Below are 17,924 nucleotides of genomic sequence, written 5' to 3'. Positions count from 1 at the left end.
AAGGTCATGAAAAATTCCAGTGCCTGTCTGCCTCCAGGTACAAATCCAGAAGACTTGCTTTCAAAGCATCCTTGGGGACTCTCAGAGGCCGATGGTGAGTCAGGTGTGTGGGACCACTGCAGCGCAGGGGTTCATGGCTGATGGAGGTGGGTCTGGCTTGGAAGCTGGATGTGGCTCCTCAAATATGGCACATGGGATGGTGGAAGAGCCCACTGGCTCTGGGAGGAGCAGCCAGGTCTCTGCCTGGGGTCTGCAGAGCAGATACTCACCAGGAAGAACAGTGATGCACACAGCAAGGAAAACACTATTTCTCCATGGATCCAGCTCTGGCAGGGAATATACAGTAATTATCATCTTCATCCAGGGTCTAAAACAAGTAATGTGGCCAGCTAGGGGAAAAGCACTGAAACCGGGGGGGCTTTTCACTTGGGGACAACTCCACGGAGAGGAAAAAAATTACTGCATGTTTGACCCAAAGACTGATGCATCCTGGTGCTGGCGCTGTCCCAGAGGCTGGAGCTGTGACCCGAAAGCCCCAGGAGGAAAGCGGCCTGGGAAAGGGGCTACATGCAGCCATCTGGCATTGGTCGAGCACGCCAGAGCTCAGCCAAACCCGAGCGCTGCACGCGGGAGCCGGCACACTTGGCAGTCACCCTGAGAAACTGCATTAACACACACATTGCCTTGATTAAATCACTTCAGTGCTTTCTTTGAAGGTAGAAACCAAAACAAGGGAGAAGTAATTTTCCTCTGAAATTGCAAAGTCTGTCCGCAGAGGGATGCTGATCTTGCATCCACCACAGCCTGGCCAGGGAGAGGCTGCCTGTGGTCCCACTCTCCCAGGCTTTGAGGACACACAAGCAGGGAAACGTTGTGGCCCAGCGTTAATCTGGCTCCAGCAAACCATCTGGCTTTGTTCACAGGGACTGTCCCCCCATCCTCACCCATGGTCTGCCCCCCCACTTCCCTCCCCGTGGGGACTTGGCCCATAATGATCACTCTGCAGCAAGGCAGGCTTGGTTCCAGCAGGTTTTATCTCTAGAGGAGAGCAGCACTGTGAACAGTACAAGATTTGGGGGCGTCACAGAGCAGCGGTGAGATGACGGGCACGGCCCCCGGGGCCGCACGGTAACTGTCGCAGCCAAGCATCATGCTAGGTGGCCAGGGAAGAGGGGCTTGCCAGGACCGGTGCTCTGTGCTGAGCCCTGGAGACACCTCACCACGCAAATGCCAGAGGAGGCTGGAGCTTTACTGGGGCTCATGCGGCAGCTGAAAGCCCCCAGGACCAGCCCCTACGACCAGCCCCTACCCACTCCAGGATGGCACCACATCTCCTCAGCTCCCCTCCCGCACACAAGGCAGGCAACTAAAAGCAGCAGTTGGCTCAGGTGGTCAAGCCACTAAGTAAGGAATCAAGATACCCCATCATTAAATAAGAGGAATAAACTATTATGGGATGATTAAGGGTTTGGGCTGTGCAGCTGAACACACCTCTTTTCTGCATCTGCACAGGGACCAGACCCTGGACCCTGTGATTCCAGGCAAGATTGTGCTGTTTTGGGAGCCAGGACCAGTCTCTGTCTGCTTTAAGGGGTCAGTGGCAAAGCTACAGGGCTACTGAGAACACGGGGGACCCGGTGCTCCCCGAGCAGCAAGTGGGGATGGAGAGGATGCGGAGGGGAGCTATGGCTCAGGCTGGTGGGACTAGAAGCCCTTCTCGATGCTGAGTGTGCGGCGGGTGACATGCTCCATTGTCCCCGAGATGTACTCGGTCAGGCTGATCTGGTAGTTGGCGAGCATCTTCAGCATCAGCCGCAGGTTCAGCCACCACTGCTCCTGGGGCAGCCGGTGCCTGTGCAGGTGGGTACACGGCTCTCAAGCTGCCCCGGGGTCAACTCAGGAAGGTCCCCCTGGGACCTGGTGGCTGGGTCAGGGGGATGGGGACTTACTCGAAATCAGTGACTTTCTTGAGCTCTGTCACAGGGCTGAAGGCCACCACCTTCTTCCTGAGCCCAATCACACAGGCAGAGTCGCCCGAGTTGGCAAACACGCGCCCTGGGAGGGGGACACAGCCAGCCACGGTCACCTCACCAGGGGCCAAGCAGCAGAGTCCAGAGCAGCAGGGCCAGCCCAGTGCCATCAGCCCCACCCCATGGGACCCCCAGCCCTCGGCTCACCTTTGCGGTAGACCTCCTGCAGCTTCTCTGACATCCACAGCACTGCCTTCACTCCCAGCTTGGTCCCATAGTTGCGGTCAAAGGGGGTTGGGGCTCCACCCTGGGGACAAAGAAATGGAGATGTCAAGCCTGCCCAGCACTTGGGGACAGCACTGACCCATGTGGCCCTGGCCCCCATACCTGCTGGAGGTGGCCCAGGACATTAATCCTGCAGTCAAAGATGCCTTTGCCTTCAGAGGAGTAGAGGTTGTAGAGGAATTCAGTGGTGTAGTGCTCGTGGCACTTCTCATTGCTGGAGGAGGACAGGGAAGGGATTGAGGAGCTGCTCCTTAATCTGGCATCCCCAGGGGGTCTCTCCATGCTCCCCTAAACCCCTGTTTTTCCTGTTTTGTTTTCTCTGAGGCCCACCTCCCCAGCCCATCTCCCCAGCAGGGCCCTGGGGCTGGGGTGGGGATGGCAGTGGAGGCATCCAGCACAGGAGTGGCCCCTGGTCACGTGTGGCATCCCTGGGCAGGATGCTGTGTGCCCACTGTGCCAAACCTTGCTGCACCCAGGGACCCTCTCTGGCCATGGGAAGGGCTTGGCTCCGGCCTCACTTCCCGCCATGCGTTTTTCAGCGAGCATCCCCAGGGGTCCCCAACTCACCGCAGCACCAGCCCTCTCTGGATATCTGTCTTCATTTTGTCAGTCAAGTGCTCCACGTTGGCCTGCAAGATGAATGCCAGGATGCTGGCAGCCATCCTGGGTTCCTCTGGTCCTCTTGTTTGGACCCAAGTGCCACTAACGTCAACCCAGCAGCTTCATGGGGCTTGCCCATGCTCTTCCAAATCCTGTCTTGCCCTGGAGCCCTCTCTTTCCTGGTTTTCCTTCTTACTTTACCGAAACAATGCTGCCAGAAAGCAGCCCCCCTGCCCTGCTCACCTTCAAGTCGTGGATGGTGAAGGGATCTTCATAGACGTAGGCAGCATCGGCGCCCACTGCAATGCCAGTGACGGTCGAGAGGTACCCACAGTAGCCCCCCATTGTCTCCACGATGAAGACACGGCGCTTGGTGCCTGAGGCTGACTGCTTGATGCGGTCACAACTCTGCGCCAGGAGAAAGGGGTGGGGGTTTCCATCAGGAAACCCCAAATTTGCTGCCCGGCACGGGATGCTGGTTCATTCCCACATGTCGTCCCAAAACATGATGGGACCTGGTGGAGTGGGACGGCCCCGTGAGCTGCCCCCTGCCCTGCCCCTCACCTCCATAGCCGCGTTGACGGCCGTGTCTGAGCCCAGGCTGAAGTCAGTCCCGGGGACGTTGTTGCTGATGGTGGCAGGGATAACGCACATGATGATGCAGAGCTCTTCGTACTGCCCACGGGCCTCCACCAGCTGCAGTACCCCCTCGTATGCCTGCAAGCAGCCAAGGGCTGGAGTTACGCCAACGCCGGGGCCAGATCTGCACCCCAAAAGGGATGGCCCGGGGTGCCTGCACCGCCTGGGATGCCGACAGCCCACCCTGGCCCCCACTGAAAGAGGGCTGAGGATTCTCGCGCACCTCAAACCCCCCAATGACCAGCAGTGCCTGGATGTTGAATTTCCGCACGTTCTCCACAATCTTTTCCATGCACGTCTTGGGCAGCGTCCTGTGGTGGGGAAGGGGAGGAGAGACCACAGGGTGAGGACAGGGGTTCCCTACAATCCCCAGGGACAGCGGTGTCCCTTCTGCTACATCCCCTGGCCCCCCCAGGGTTGTCCTTACCGCTTTGTGCCCAGCATGGACCCACCGCGTCCCAGCCAGCCCGCCACGTCATGCCAGCCCACTTCGCGGATCTGCAAGCAGCAGCACTCAGTTTTGGGGTGGGGGGGTGCACCCTGCCACCCCTCTCCAAGCCCATACCTGTCCCCCTGGGAAACCCACGGCACCCAGGTTTACTGTCCCCCTTACCTGCCCCTTGGACAAGCCCTCGAAGCCGTCGCTCACCACATAGACGGTGTGTCCCTGGCAGATGCCGATCCGAACGGCTGACCTGACAGCGGCGTTCATGCCAGCGGCGGGGGCGCCCACGTTCAGGATGGCCAGGCTGAAGGGGCTCTGTGGGGACAGGGACAGGGGTGGCACATTGGCCCGTGTCCCCAAGCCAGGGACAGTGTCCCCTGCTGCTCCCTGTCCCTCCTCACCTTCTCCTGCGCTGGCTTCTGGTGTGCCAACAGCTTATAGATGTTCCAGTTATTCTCAAAGCTCCTGCAAGGACAAGGAGGCATGGCACTGAGGCGCGCCTGGACCCACCCCATGGTGGGGGACCCTCCCTGGCCACAGGAGCCACTGGTTTCCCCCCAGGGAGAAGCCCCCATTCCAGCACACTCTTTTGGCTGCCCCACAGGGATGTCTGCCCCCATCCCGCTCCCCACTCCTCACCTCCCGCGAAGCTGGATGGCCTCCTCAAACCTCTTCTCATCCATAGCCTTCTGCACATCCTTTGTCTTCGCGGGGTGGGGCAAAGATGCAGCACCATAATGCTTGTGTTTGCAGGGAGGGGAGTGGGACCACCACCGAGTGGGGCTGGTGTGCCCGATACCCCCAGGTACTCACCACCTGAACGCACTCCATGAGTGGCAGCCGCACTGACTGGTTCCCAGAGAGGCTCACCACGCAGGCAGGCGTGTCTGGCGTGGCCTCCAGCAGTGCCATCACTGCTTCCATCCCCATCTTGCTGCTCTGGAAAGGGAAAGGGGCACCTGCCATCCCCTGACACTGGGGCCACCTGTGCCAGCCGCGTGGGATGCTCCCCTGGGCTCCCACAGGGATGCTCCCACAGGCTTGGAAACCACAGGGCTGCTTACAGGACTGATTTACGGCCAGACAGCTGCTGGTTTTATACAAAAACCCCCAAGAAATCTGCAGCAAATGGTGGGAAACGGGCACATTGCCCTGCCTGCCGAGCCTGCAGAGACTGTCTGAGCCTTATCCCAGCTGTCAAGTCCTTTGCAACAGGCAGAGGGAAGGCAGGAGCGGGGTTCCCCAGCTGCCTGCTCCTTTCTGCAGGTGACCCCACTGTATCCCGCCCCCCAGACCTACCAGCACGCGGTCAAAGGCTGATGGGGTCCCTCCACGCTGCACATGGCCAAGGACGGTGACCCGTGTGTCGAAGCCCAGGCGTTGCACCACCAGCTGTGGAGCAGAGAGGATGTCACGCTGGGGACCCTCCAGTCACAGCGGGTGCCGGAGCAGGCACTTACGTCCTTCACATAGTTGGAGGAGATGGGTTTGCCGGTGCGGTCGATGGCGCCCTCGGCAATGATGATGATGTTGAGCCGTGATCCTCTGCTGCGTGTCTGGCATGAGGGGAGGAAAACAGCCACTGCGGCTTAGCCAAAACTCACTGGCAGCTCAGCTGCAATATCCTTTCCCCCGCTGCTGTTGGCTGCTGCCTGGGGGGTGGCTCAGGTTCTGGGTGATTGAGTCCCTGGGCCAGTGCTGCCCCTGGCACTCCAGGGCTGGATTTGCGCTTGGCTCAGTGCCCTGTTTCACAGGGACAATGGCAGGAGCTCCCGAAGCTTCGCAGGGGCCAGGCACCGGCCGCAGGGCTCAGCCCAGGTCCTTGTGGGGACTCTCTGGGGAGAAAAGGGGGATGGGACCATAGGAACCCCCCTTGCTCACCTCCCCGAGCCTCTCGCACATGAGGTCCTCCCAACCATCTTCTGGAGGGGATTCAGGGATGAACAGCCAGTCAGCGCCTGAGGCCAAGCCGGACACCAACGCCAGGTACCTGGGGAGACACGGCAGTGGCAGTACCGGCACTGCGCCTGAAACACGACATCCCATCCTGCCGATGGACTTCCCCACCCACAGGACCTTACCCGCAGTGGCGGCCCATCACCTCCAGCACGAACGTCCGCTGGTGGCTGCAAAGACATGGGTGGGAGGAGGAGGAGGGTGGGTGCGATGCCCCAGGGTGGGCTGGCATCCAGCGCCCAGCCTGCTCACCTCTGGGCCGTGGTGGTGATGGCATCAATCACCTCCATTATACGGTGCAGCGCCGAGTCGGTGCCGATGGTCATGTCGGTGCCACAGAAGTCATTGTCGATGGAACCCACCAGCCCCACGATGTTCAGGCGGCAGTTCTCCCGTGCCACCTCCTCGCTGATCTGCCCTGTGGAGGGGGAATGGTGTGCCGCCGGTTATTTTAGGGTGCTGCCACCCACCCTAGCACCGGGCCAGATCCTGCAGAGCAGCAGAGGAGCCCGGCCCTCCCTGGGGCTCACGGTGCCCCAGAGATGGATCTCTAGACCTCAACACCCCTTGAATGCTTTCACTTTACCCACGCAGGGATTTTGGGAAAGGGGGATTCACGCACCATCCAAGACCAGCTCCTCCAACAGCCCGCCCCACTCAGAGCGGAAGATATCGGCACCCGTCAGGCTGCCATCCCCACCGATGACACAGAGGTTGGTGATGCCATGCTCCACCAGGTTACGGGCAGCCCGCAGCCGGCCCGCACGGGTGGTGAAGGCTTTGCAGCGGGCGCTGCCGATCACCGTCCCACCCTGGAGAGATAATGGGGGGTCATGGTTCGTTGGGCGGATTTGAGGGGGTGGGATTCAGGGGTCCTGCAGCCCCACCAGTGAGCCTCACCAGCTGGATGATGTTGGAGACGCTGAGCCAGTTGGCTTGCTTGATGTTGTCTCCCCCCTCCACCAGCCCCTCATAGCCCTGTGGAGAAGTGGGGGGTGGAGGTGAGGGATACCCCAGCACTGGGGGGGTCGGTTCCCCCCCACCTACAGCAGGGAGGTGCTCCAACCTCATAGATGAGGAAGACCTTGGCTCCCACGTATATCCCCATGCGGGTGACGGCGCGGACAGCGGCGTTCATCCCTGGAAAGGTGAGACGTGAGCCGGGGCAGCCCCAAGGTACCCCCCACATGGTGGGTGTCCCATAGGGGACTGGATCCTATAGGTGACCCTGAAAAGCCCGTGAACAGTCCTCTCGAGTGGGGGGCAGGGAGCCATGCAGGCAGAGACTGGGGAAACTCAGTGCACGGGTGGGAGCTGCAGATGAGGAACCATCTGAGAGCAACATGTATTAGTGCGAGCTGATTCCCCCCGGGTGGGGGGGCCCACCGTGGGGTTCCCCCGTGGGGCCCGTGACCTCCCACGGAGGGTGATGGGGAGGGGGAAGAGCCGCGGGTGGGGTGAATCGACCCCTTCCCCCGAGGGGGGAACCACGGGAGGGGAGTGTCCCCGCTCCCCGCCCCCCAGTGGGCCCTGGGGAGGAGCGTGGGGCCGCGTCCCGGCTGCGTGCCCCCAGGCCCCGCGGGGCCGGGCGGACACGGACATCACGGACACGCAGCCCCCACGGGCCGGGGGGGGGCCGAGGTGCCCCCCGCCCGCCGCCCGCCGCCGGGCCCACCTTGCGCGTCGCCGCCGCTGGTGAGGACGGCGATGGCCATGCCGGCCCCCGCCATCCGCAGCCGCTCCAGCTCCGCCGCCGCCATCGCTGCGCTCCCGGCACCGGCGCGCCGACCCCGCCCCCGCGGAGACGCGCCTCGCAGAAGGCCACGCCCCCGTCCGCTTGGCCACGCCCCTCCCGCAGCCGTGGCGCGCCGTGACGCGCCACGCCACACCGTGCCACGATATCCCATACCATTCCTTAACATGTCATACCATCCCATGCCATGCCACACTGTGCCATAGCGCCCCATACCGTGCCATACTGTCCCACACGGTCCCATACCATGCCATACTGTGCTATACCATGCCATTCCGTGCCACACTGTCCCATACTATGCCATACCATCCCATACTGCGCCATACTGTCCCATACCATCCCATATCATCATGTACTGTTCTATACCATGGCATAGCAGGTGGTGCAGTGCCAGTACGTGCCGTCCCAGGCTGTGCCAGCAGGATGAGCTGCATATTTTAATACAAATTTTGCATTTAAAAATTTTTAATCTATAATTATTTTAGGTATAATTAAAAAAACAAATGTACGGAGCAAGCCCAGCGGGGTTTTTTTAGTCCCAATGCCCCCACCCAGCCCATGACGGGAGATGCCGCATCCTGAGGGTCGCTGTGCCAGCACTTGCAGAAACACCAGCACTGGATGTCCACCGCGGGCCCCACTGGGAGCAGTGTGGTGCTGCGAGGTGCTCCCCTCTGTCCCTCTCTCCCTTCTGCTCATGGAGCCGTTCCATTGTGTCCCCACTGGCCTCCCCTGTCACCTGGGGGGAGCAGGGATGGGGCTCCCACCCAGCCAAGGGATGGGGAAACTGAGGCAGGTGCTGGTTACTCTATGCCCCACCGGCTGGAGTGGTGTTGCATGGTACCGCATGCCCTAGGGTGAGCTTGAAGCCTCATCCCCCACGACCATCCCCAGGTGCTGCAGGGCTGGGCAACCCCGGCATGTCCGGCAGGGAAGGGGTGTGGGTGGTTCAGGCTAAGGAAATGGGAGAGACCTGGCTGGACTCCCGCTCTCCTCCTCCCGCAGCCCCACCTCCCCGGTCCCACTTAACTCCCGCCAGGCCAGCACTGGGGCCACCATTCCGTCCCTGTCTCCATGATGCTCCGGTTGCTGCTGCTCTGCGGGGCCCTGGGCTGCGGCGCAAACCAGGCAGGTAAGGCAAGGACACAGTGGCAGCGGGACAGCCAAGGCTTGGGGTTGGCATGGGGGGACACAGCTTACAGGACAGGGACAGGGATGGGGCAGTGGGTGATATCCAACATCTCTCGCAGCCCCGCTCACCTTCACCATGCTGCAACGGACCCACATCTCCAAGGGAAACTCTGTCTTCTGGGGGAACGCCAGCCTGGATGGGAGGCTCAGCCATCTCCTGGATGGGCTTAATGTCACCCAGGTGCTGCCACTGGAGCCACTAGATGTCTGGGCCAGGTGGCAGCAGGACATGACCACCTACCTGTACTATTTCAGCCAGCTGGTGAAGCTCTTCAGCAAGGAGAGGCCCTTCAACTGTGAGTGGTACCCTGGGGGGGCATGGGCATGCATGGCCTGGTGGGGGACAGGTTCCACTGGAGAAGGGGAGACCCCCTGCACTGCCTGGGTACGGGGATGGCTCTCCAGGGTTAGTGGGGCAAAGGGATGGGGACATGGCCATGTGCAAAATCTTGCTCTGGGCAAAAGGAGCCCTTCTGCAGAGCCGTGAATTTCTTACCCACCCTGGGAACAGGGCAATGCTTAACCTTCTCCTGCCCCTCAGGAAGCAGGGCTGAGGGCTGCAGCCTGGGAGGACAGTGAGGTGCACCCTTCCTGCCCTGTGCCTCCACACTACCTGCACCCCACCTGCACCCTGCCAGCAGCCTGCTTGCACCCCGCCTGCACCCTGCAGCCTTCGTGGGAGTTGTGGGATGGTGATGGTTTTATGTTCTTGCCTGCATTGCTCCGCAAGCCCACCATCACCTCCATAATTCCAGTGCAGGGTGTGTTTTACCTTCATTTTCTTTGTTAACCCCAAACCAGTTTTGCCCCAGCTCTGCATTTCTTTTCCTGGCCCTTGGGGAGCACTTTCTTACCTCGGGGGCTCTGGTGTGAGCCCCATGCCTCCTCTTGCCCCATGTGCCCTGTGCTGCATCCTTCTGCAAAAGCAATGAATAGCTCGCTCTGCACCAAAACACCCTCCTGTCTCTATAAAACTGAAGCTCTGCTGTACGCAGATAAGGAACAGAAAAATAAGCACAGCTCCCCTGCCATTGGAAAAGACACTGCTGCAGCTAAACTGAGCGAAAACAAAGCTGTGGTGGGTCAGGTGGCGCAAGGCCTTGCAAACTCAGTGCACAGCTTAACACTGGTGACAGCAATGGGCTGTGAGGGTGGGAACGTACTGACCCTGACCCCCTCCCCCTGTCCCTGCAGACACCCAGAGCCTGAGCTGCCTCCTGGGTTGCCGCCTCTTCCCCAATGGCACGGCCCACAGCTTCTACGAGGTGACCCTCAATGGGACAGCTTTCCTCAGCTTCCATGTCTCCAACGCCACCTGGCAGCGACACTGGCCTGGCAGTGGCACGCTGGCTGCCTTTGCCGAGAAGGAGCTGATGAAGTACCCCAAGACCACCCAGGACCTCCAGCATTTCCTCAACACCAACTGTGTTGGCATCCTGCAGGCTCAGAGCACCTGGACAGGTCTGTGCTGGGGCTGGGGGGGACACGCATGGTGGTGGGGACCCCAGTTTTCACCTCCATCCCTCTTGCCTCTTGCAGAAAAACAGAGCAGCCGATCACACACACCTCTGGTGATGGGCCTGATCCTGGGGACCTTTGCCTTGTTGGGTATGGCTGTGGGGATCTTCCTCTGCACGGGAGGGAGCTGCTAGTGGAGCTGGCAGCCATCCCACATCACCCTGTGGAGACAGGGGACAGACCCATCATCACCCCATGGAGGCAGGGATCAAGACCATGCCCCACAAGGGATGTATCTCCCCAGTGCAGCAGGCTTTGCTCCCAAAGGACACCAGTGGCTTCCCTGCGCAGTGCCAGCTGGGTTGACCCCTCCAACAGCAGCACCCTGCCCTGGGAACAGTCCCCATGCCAGGCTGGCACAGTGCACCAAGACTTAATGCAGATATATGCTTGGCATGGATGGAAAAAATGGGGAGGGGCAAGTGACAGGAGAAACAGCCAAGAAAGGGTTAAAAGGATGGCACTGAAACCCTCATTTATCCCAGTTCCAGTAGGGATAAATGTCTGGGAGGGAGGATGCCACACTTTCGTGACCCTGCTTTGAGATGTTGTGTAATAAAACTGCCCATGAACTTTCACGGTGCGTTTGGTTGCTCTCATTTCCCCCCAGCGGCACTGCTGTGGGGCTGCAGATCCATCACTGGGGGCCTGCAGTTGCCAGTGCCAGGTAGGCTCATCGGCATTGCCAGCCCCTGCCTTGACCCCAGGCTATGCACCAAGTTTGCAAGGCCTCCGGAGAGAGGCTGGTGGGGTTTGCGCCTCCTGAGCTCATTTCAATCTGCCTGCAGCTTTGCTTTGACTCAATTAAGTCATTTTTCCAATGGCCAGGTGGCGATACTTCATTTATTTTTCATTTCCTTGTCTTTGCATGAGACACTGAGGTTGAGCAGAGACAGCTGTAACAGGGCAGTTTTTCTGAGCAGATTAATGCGTTTGCTGCTCTCCCATAAGGATGCTGCCCAGAGGGATATGGGAGCGTTGGGGTTGCCAGGTGAGGGGCAGGGAAGGCTTGGGGCGATGTGCTGGGGCCCCCAAGGTGAGAAACCACTCCCCAAGGACCACCTAAAGAAACACAGAGCTGTATTACTAGGAACACAAAACACCATTCCTTGCTGTATTTTCTTTTTCTGTAATCTAGATCTGAGCTAAAATTTGCTCTTTGACTGTTTAGACTTCAGTTATATTAACAATAACCTTTTGGCTGCATTTCCCTTTCGCAAGATTTTCAGCATGACACATCTCTCATGCTTGTTTCCACTGCTCTGGGGGCAGGAAGGGCTGGGGATGAGCCAGGAGCTGGCTTGGGCCACCAAAAGAGGGGACAGCACAGGAGCAAGGAGCTTCCCTGGATTAACCTCCAGCTCATTCCTTTCTAAATACCCTTCCCTGCAGCTCAAAGCAAGAAAAAAAGGGTGGGCAGGGGGAAGATGGGAAAGAAGATGCAGGTCAGAAAGGGAATGTGAAGATGACGCAGTGGTTGTCCTTAAGGAAGGATGGATGGATGGAGGAGCAGGTCTCCAAAGACCACATCTCATCACCCTGGCCACCGGCCACCCCCAAGCAGCCCCCGCCTCCCCCAGGCTCCTGGGGCAGGGGCCAGGGCGCTCCCCACCCTTCAGCAGCCTCCTTTGTACGAGGGAAATGGCAGCCAAGAGGCTGGAGGATCCAAAACAAGAAGGCTGAGGCACGTGAACTGCTCAGCCTCTAAAGAAGCATCCTTGGCAGGAGCTCTGCTGCAGGCCAAGCACTGGGTGTCCCCACCATGGGCATCAGGGGACATGAGGCTGATGCCAAAGGTCAAATGCCATAGGCTTGCTCCCCACAAAGGGATAAAAACACTTGTAGCCAGCTTCCAGCAGGGAGAAACCGCTTCATTCATGGCTTTGCTCTGGTTTTTGGACTTGGGGCATCTCTGCTGCCTGCACATGGAGGCAGATATTGCACCATGGTCCCAAGACCCAAAGTAATTCTCGTGCCAAGTCCCCACCCTGGGCTGCAGCTCCTTACTCCAGCTGGGAGGGCAGTGTGTGGATCCTGTGGGAGAGTGATATCCTAAGGCTGCAAAGGTATGGTTGGCCATAGGCTGGCAAGCAGAGACGGCACTGGGTGAGACCCAGGCTGGAAAAACTGGGGAGGTCTGGAACAACAGGGCTTGTTTTGCTTTTTGCTTCTGAAATGTGTTATCTTTTGGACAGATGAGGAAGTCTCTGCTTTAAACAGCTCTGGAAAAGCCTTTGTCCTGCCCTCAGGCCTCCCATGCATGTTGGTCACGTTAGGAGAGCGCTCCAGAAAGGAGATGACTTTGCTGCTGGTCTCTCAAGTCTATGCCAGCAATCAAAAGGGGAGTGGGCAGCAGCCAGCAGTGGAGATCCCCCTGAAACTGCAGGATCTTAAGAAACAGCCTCATCTCTAACCATGCCCATGGGCAACACACCCAAAGCTGCCCCCCAGCCTAGAGCCACCTTGCTGGTGGTGACCAGCACCTGTGCCCGATGTGGCCACGAGCAGAGGGGTTATGGCAATAGCATCCACCCCCCACCCAGCACATCACAGCCCCCAGAATTTCTCTTCCTCATACCAAAACCCTCAAACTGCCTCATCACAGGGCCACCAATGCCTGGCCCAGTGCAGCATACCGGGGACATGCAGCCCAGCTGCACCAGCCTGCGAGGTGGGCTCCCTCCCTCCTACTGCTCCAACATGTGGCATCCCCCTGGCAGCTAGCAGCCACATCCACAGCCAATCCTCTATTCTTCCACTCTCAATTACAGCTTAGGTCAGGCACCAACACTTAACTGCATATCCTGTCAACCAAGGGTTGTTTTTAATTTGTGCCTCAGCTTTTTTTTTTCCTCTCCGCAATAGGGTGAACCAACCCACATGCAGACCTTTGGAGACTTTAACCCACCCCTCTAGACAGCTTCTGCCTCAAAGCAAACCGTTCCAGTCATCTGCACTGACTGCCATATGAGGCTTAGCTTTCCCTGCACCACATGGTTTCCATCACTCAGCTCTGCTAGCTCTGGTTTGGGTCAGGGTTGAGATAAGACACCCAGCCTTGAGCATTGTTCCAGTGAGATGATGCCAACATGCTAGGAGCCAGCTCTCCCCTATGCCCACATCCCATGGGTGCTTCAGCAGGGTGGGCAGCTTCCCTTCCTGCCTAGCAGGGACATACAGTCCCCCCCATTGCCTTTTGGACATCAGCTGCCACCAGAAGGTCAGTGTCCCTCGCTACATCCTTCAGGAGCCTCTGGCCACTTGCCTTGGCTTCACACCCCAGCTGGCAGCCATGGCACCCTGCCTGTCCCCAGGGACAAAGGGCTGGACGGCTCCAGGAGCTGCCCAAAGACAGCAGCAGGCTCCGGTGGGAAATGCAACAGCTGGGGGAAAAGGTTGGGCTCATAGCATTGGTGCTTATCATACAAATGGGTATCACCAGATTTAAGTCCCTGGGGACAGGAAGAAGGGATTATCCTTGTAAACACCCGTTACCCACTCAGTGCTGGCACTGGTGTCATCGTTACTTTTCTGGGCTAAACAAACTCCGTTCTGCCGAGGTGCCCCAGAGGCCACAGTCACAGTCCCAGCTGTTTCTATTTCCAGCACTGCGAGTTTGTGAACATCCTTTTTAACCCACAGGCTGCACTGGGGTGAGGGGATCTGCAACATGTGCAGCCTCCAGCCAGTCCTCCCCGAGCACAGGATGCTTTTTTTTTTGGGCAACATAGTTTTCAGGGTGGAGGCTGTTGGGTCTGGTTTGGTATCCACTTTCTAGTGGCCTCCTATTCCCACAGGAGAACAGGCAAGTCCCTGGAAATATTTAACAGCAGAGCAAAGGGGGGTGCTGGTTTATCCCTCTTCATAGGGCATACAGCTACCCAGGACCCATCACTGCCCTCTTCCCTTTCCTCTCACCCCCCAGGTCAGTGGGCCTGACCAAGCCAGAGGAAACAGAAAGCTGGCCACTAGCCACAGTCAACATGGAGCAGGGCTACGCAGCAGCGGGAAGCACCAGTCCCACCACACCTCCTGCCCTGCCCCAGCCAGGCTGCCCCCTCCCAGGGGACCGCTTCGGCCTGAGCAAGCTGTCCCTCTGCAAGATGGTCCATCACTGCTCCTGCAGTGCTCCTCATCAGCCCAATGGCACAGAAGCAGAGATGGGGGCTGCTATCTAGAAATCACATTAAAAGCTCCAGTGAGGAATCATCACTTCACCTTCCCCTCCCAGGCAGAGGCCCCTATGATCTTCAGACATTTGAGCAGACATATTCAGGAACACTGCAAGTCTGTGTGTCTTTAGAGCAATCTTTTCCTGGCACCCGTCACTTCTCCCCTCTTATCTCCACTGGCTCTCAGAAGCAGAAAAGTTTACATATAGATAAGTACTTTAAGACAACAATCTCTTCAGGAAAAACAAAACAAAACACCAAACCTGCCTGCCCTGTACTTCCAGAGAAGTTTCTGTGGAGAAGAAACTGCTGTTTGGGAACCCTTTGATGCTCTGCCCAGACTTGGGGAGGGAGGGATACTCTGTGCAAGCAAGAGCCACTTGCTGTAGCAATAAATAAGATGGCAGGGGTCCCCTGCATGGCTGAAGCCATCACGAACAAAGCACCGCCTTGGGCCAGGCTGCTCCCCAGGACCCACATACCCAATGCTGAAGCTCCTGTGTGCAGCCCCAAAGCTTCAACATCCGGTCTGGGATGCGCACTGTGACTTTAGATGTGGCAAGGAGACTGGGGGGGGGACAAGAGAAGCAGCCAAGGCTGCTAGGGCACAATGCTTTCTGGAAAGGCAGATCTGAACCCTGTTTTTACCCCAGCATCTACCTGCTATGGAGTCTTCACTCTATCTGCTCCTTCACCTCTCCTGGGATGGGAGGGATCCAGCCAAAGGGTGGTAACATAGGACTGAAGGAGGCAAGGATATCTTAAAGTGAGCCTGTGGTGAGGCCCTGGAGGAACACACACAACCTTCTGGAGGTGATCAAGAACATTCACTTCAGAAATCAGCCAGGATCCCATTTTAAGCCAGGCAAGGGCCATGTGCTTGTTTAAACACACCCTTCTCAAAACAGCAAGGACTTCCAGAAACATGTTTCAAGGACAAGTGTTTTGCTAGAAGAATTGAACGACAAGCCTATATCTAAACTCTCAATAATCCTTGACTTGCACAAGGATTTAGGGTAAAAGGGGACCAGGAAATTAGGTTTTATTTGATCCAATTTGGGAGTAACAGCATTGCTTAGAGGGGCTGGAAATTGAGAATTACGAATTACAGGATTCCCAGCTCAGGATGCTTGCTTGGTCTAAAACCAAGAGGCATTGTGAACATCTAAGCCCCCTAAGAAGCATGTATACAAGACAAAGGAGTCCATGCATGCTATGACTCACTCACACCAGCTAAACATTACTGAAATAAGGGGCACAGGACAACTTCCACATCCATCTGGCCAGACACCCTGGGGCCCTTGGAGGACAAACACCCCCACACAATCCTAGAAACAGCACAACTTTCCTCAGGCAAGCAGATCAAAATCAAAACAAGTAGAAATGTTTGACCCAGACCCTGGCAAGCACTGTGTATGCTGCTGCCTGTGGAGGAAGCATAGAAATGCTGGAAGATTTTTCTGAAGGTGGGAAAGGCGGAAGACCCCAGCTCCGCACACATGCCACAGCAGAGGGGGGGAAAACGGAAAGCAGCAGGGTTGCTTGGTATGATTTGGAACTTTCTTTTCTGTTTTTCTTCTCACCCTTATAAAAGCTGGGGCTTTGCAGCTGTTGTTGCTGTTCTACACAGCACTGGCCTCTCAGAGGAGTACAGTCCCACAATTAAAAAAAAAAAAACAAAGAAAACCCACAGGAAGGAAAAGAATTAGCAGGGGAAGGAAAAGCAACAACAGGAACAAGTACTCATGCCTGAAATAAATGCATTGCCTGCTACTAGAGTTGCAGGTAGGAAACGTTACACCACCATCTCCTGTGGAAAAGTTGAGACTTTGGCACCAAGTCCCAGCTTTTTGGTGTTATTGCTACAGGCGAGCACTGGCAGCATGGTCATGCACCACTGGAAAAGGCGGCAGACAGGCAATCATCAATGAACCCTCAAAGGGCTGGGATAACAGGAACCAGCCCCATGCACAGGGATAGTAGAGGAAGAGTTTCTTTGAAATCTGAGGTTCCTGAGAAGTTTAAGCTAAGGAAGGGAAGGGGAAGGGGGGAAACAGGGGCAGACCTGCCTACAGACACCTGGAAAGAGACAGTCACCAAATGATCACTAAGTGGCAGACACTTGAGGTAGCAGCCTCAGCTGGGATTAACAGCTTACACTAGGGGATTTTGAGGAAGACTAGCATTGAGACCAAGAATTTGGCATCCTGAGTTTGACTTGCCCCCCACTCTCTCTGCTGTTCCCAAAGCCCCTGCTTTGCTCTGCCAAGGCAAATGTACAAAGGACCCAACAGGAAAATCATCTTGGTGCTGCTGCTTCCGCTACGTCAGCTCCTGCTGGAGTTTAAGGGTTGGGTGGGACATTGCTAGAGACCAAGGGCACCACACAAGGGCTGAGCCAGAGCTGCTCTCCACCTCTGAGCTCAGATCTGAGCTACTTAAAGAAAAAAAAAAGAAAAAACAGACAAAAAACCCCAAACAGACTATCCTGAGTCTCCTGCTGCTGCTCCCCAGCAAATATTTCTGTGTAGAAAAAACAGATCCCATTCACTTCCCAGGCAGGGGATGAGGTATAAGGCAACAGCTGCAAGGAGCCCACTTTATAGCCCCTAAGAGCCCAGGGGGAAAGAGCAGAACACCATCCTACATGAACAACTGCCTCATTTCTCTTGCTGCCTATATTCCTGTCACAGTGAAGCATGAGTCTGACTGACAGAGGCACCTGAGAAACTGTTTAGCTATGACTCCTGAAGAACATGTGGGGATGACGGTCTCTGATGGGGATGCTTAACACAGCAGGGTCTTTGCGACAGAGACCAGAGCAAGCACAGGTACCTCCCTGCCAGGTTACCAGGGCCCCAGTTCAAATAAGCAGGTACAGAGCTTTTGCTGGTACTCGCAGCTGTAGTTCCCCTTTTAGAGCAGCTCACAGCTTAGATCACTGAAGGGAGCATTCCTTGTTAGTCCAACAACTTGCAGCTGTCCCAGGGTAAGGGCTACTGAAATATATAGCCAGGTAGTTTTTGCCTTTCCAACTCAAAGCATCTTTATTTCTGTGCTGTTAGCTTCACCCGTCCTCACAGAGGACAGAGTGAAGGAGGTAAGTGAACTTTTCCAGACAAGCTGTTGGTTACATCTGAAGGCAATGAAGAGCCATTCCTCCCATTATTTTCCAAAATCCCACCATGAAAGTCTGAGGAGTCTTTGCTAAGTTATTGCAGCTTCAAATTTAAACCCAAGCATTAACTTTTGAGACAAGAGGACTACTTGGTAGTTAAGAGTCCACAGGAGCCTTGTGAAACGCTTTTCCCCTCCTCCTTAACCCTTTGTTGGGCCTATCATAGCCTGTAAAGGCTCTCCTGCCAGTCCATTCCCAACAGCACCTGTACTCCTGC

General features: G+C 57.0%; 2 protein-coding genes across 3 annotated transcripts; one reads left to right on the top strand and one right to left on the bottom strand.

Annotated features, from left to right (window-relative positions):
• Positions 1-1,016: 1,016 nt before the first annotated feature.
• PFKL (phosphofructokinase, liver type) lies at positions 1,017-7,715 on the bottom strand. 2 transcript variants are annotated; one of them, XM_075099553.1, is made up of 22 exons: positions 7,571-7,715; positions 6,962-7,035; positions 6,796-6,873; positions 6,518-6,707; positions 6,148-6,313; positions 6,021-6,065; positions 5,821-5,929; positions 5,400-5,495; positions 5,239-5,331; positions 4,753-4,878; positions 4,579-4,643; positions 4,341-4,404; positions 4,108-4,254; positions 3,922-3,992; positions 3,718-3,805; positions 3,420-3,572; positions 3,099-3,263; positions 2,823-2,884; positions 2,358-2,469; positions 2,178-2,277; positions 1,950-2,055; positions 1,017-1,880 (listed from the first exon to the last, which is right to left on the bottom strand). In XM_075099553.1, the coding sequence occupies exons 1-22, from the start codon at positions 7,653-7,655 to the stop codon at positions 1,691-1,693; spliced, it is 2,385 nt and encodes a 794-aa protein (XP_074955654.1). In that variant the 5' UTR covers positions 7,656-7,715; the 3' UTR covers positions 1,017-1,690. The 2 variants fall into 2 exon arrangements, with proteins under 2 accessions (XP_074955654.1, XP_074955655.1); XM_075099554.1 differs by having other exon boundaries at positions 1,017-1,852.
• A 961-nt stretch (positions 7,716-8,676) lies between these two features.
• Positions 8,677-10,935, top strand: PROCR (protein C receptor). Its single transcript, XM_075099558.1, has 4 exons — positions 8,677-8,780; positions 8,899-9,135; positions 10,034-10,300; positions 10,379-10,935. Exons 1-4 carry the CDS (start codon positions 8,723-8,725, stop codon positions 10,489-10,491), a joined length of 675 nt encoding a protein of 224 aa, XP_074955659.1. The 5' UTR covers positions 8,677-8,722; the 3' UTR covers positions 10,492-10,935.
• Positions 10,936-17,924: the final 6,989 nt, after the last annotated feature.

This window comes from Phalacrocorax aristotelis, chromosome 7 (genome assembly GCF_949628215.1).
Source record: "Phalacrocorax aristotelis chromosome 7, bGulAri2.1, whole genome shotgun sequence".
NCBI lineage: Eukaryota > Metazoa > Chordata > Aves > Suliformes > Phalacrocoracidae > Phalacrocorax > Phalacrocorax aristotelis.
The sequence above is the reverse complement of the archived record's forward strand: the minus strand, read 5'-3'. Positions and strand labels throughout refer to the sequence as shown.

Coding starts and splice junctions, on each gene's coding strand:
- PFKL (XM_075099553.1), bottom strand. CDS start 7,655: ATGGCGGCGGCGGAGCTGGAGCGGCTGCGGATGGCGGGGGCCGGCATG. Junction 5,332..5,399: donor CCTCCAACTATGTGAAGGAC/GTAAGTGCCTGC, acceptor TCTGCTCCACAG/CTGGTGGTGCAACGCCTGGG. Junction 4,879..5,238: donor CAGCCTTTGACCGCGTGCTG/GTAGGTCTGGGG, acceptor TTCCCTTTCCAG/AGCAGCAAGATGGGGATGGA.
- PROCR (XM_075099558.1), top strand. CDS start 8,723: ATGATGCTCCGGTTGCTGCTGCTCTGCGGGGCCCTGGGCTGCGGCGCA. Junction 9,136..10,033: donor CAAGGAGAGGCCCTTCAACT/GTGAGTGGTACC, acceptor CTGTCCCTGCAG/ACACCCAGAGCCTGAGCTGC. Junction 10,301..10,378: donor GGCTCAGAGCACCTGGACAG/GTCTGTGCTGGG, acceptor TGCCTCTTGCAG/AAAAACAGAGCAGCCGATCA.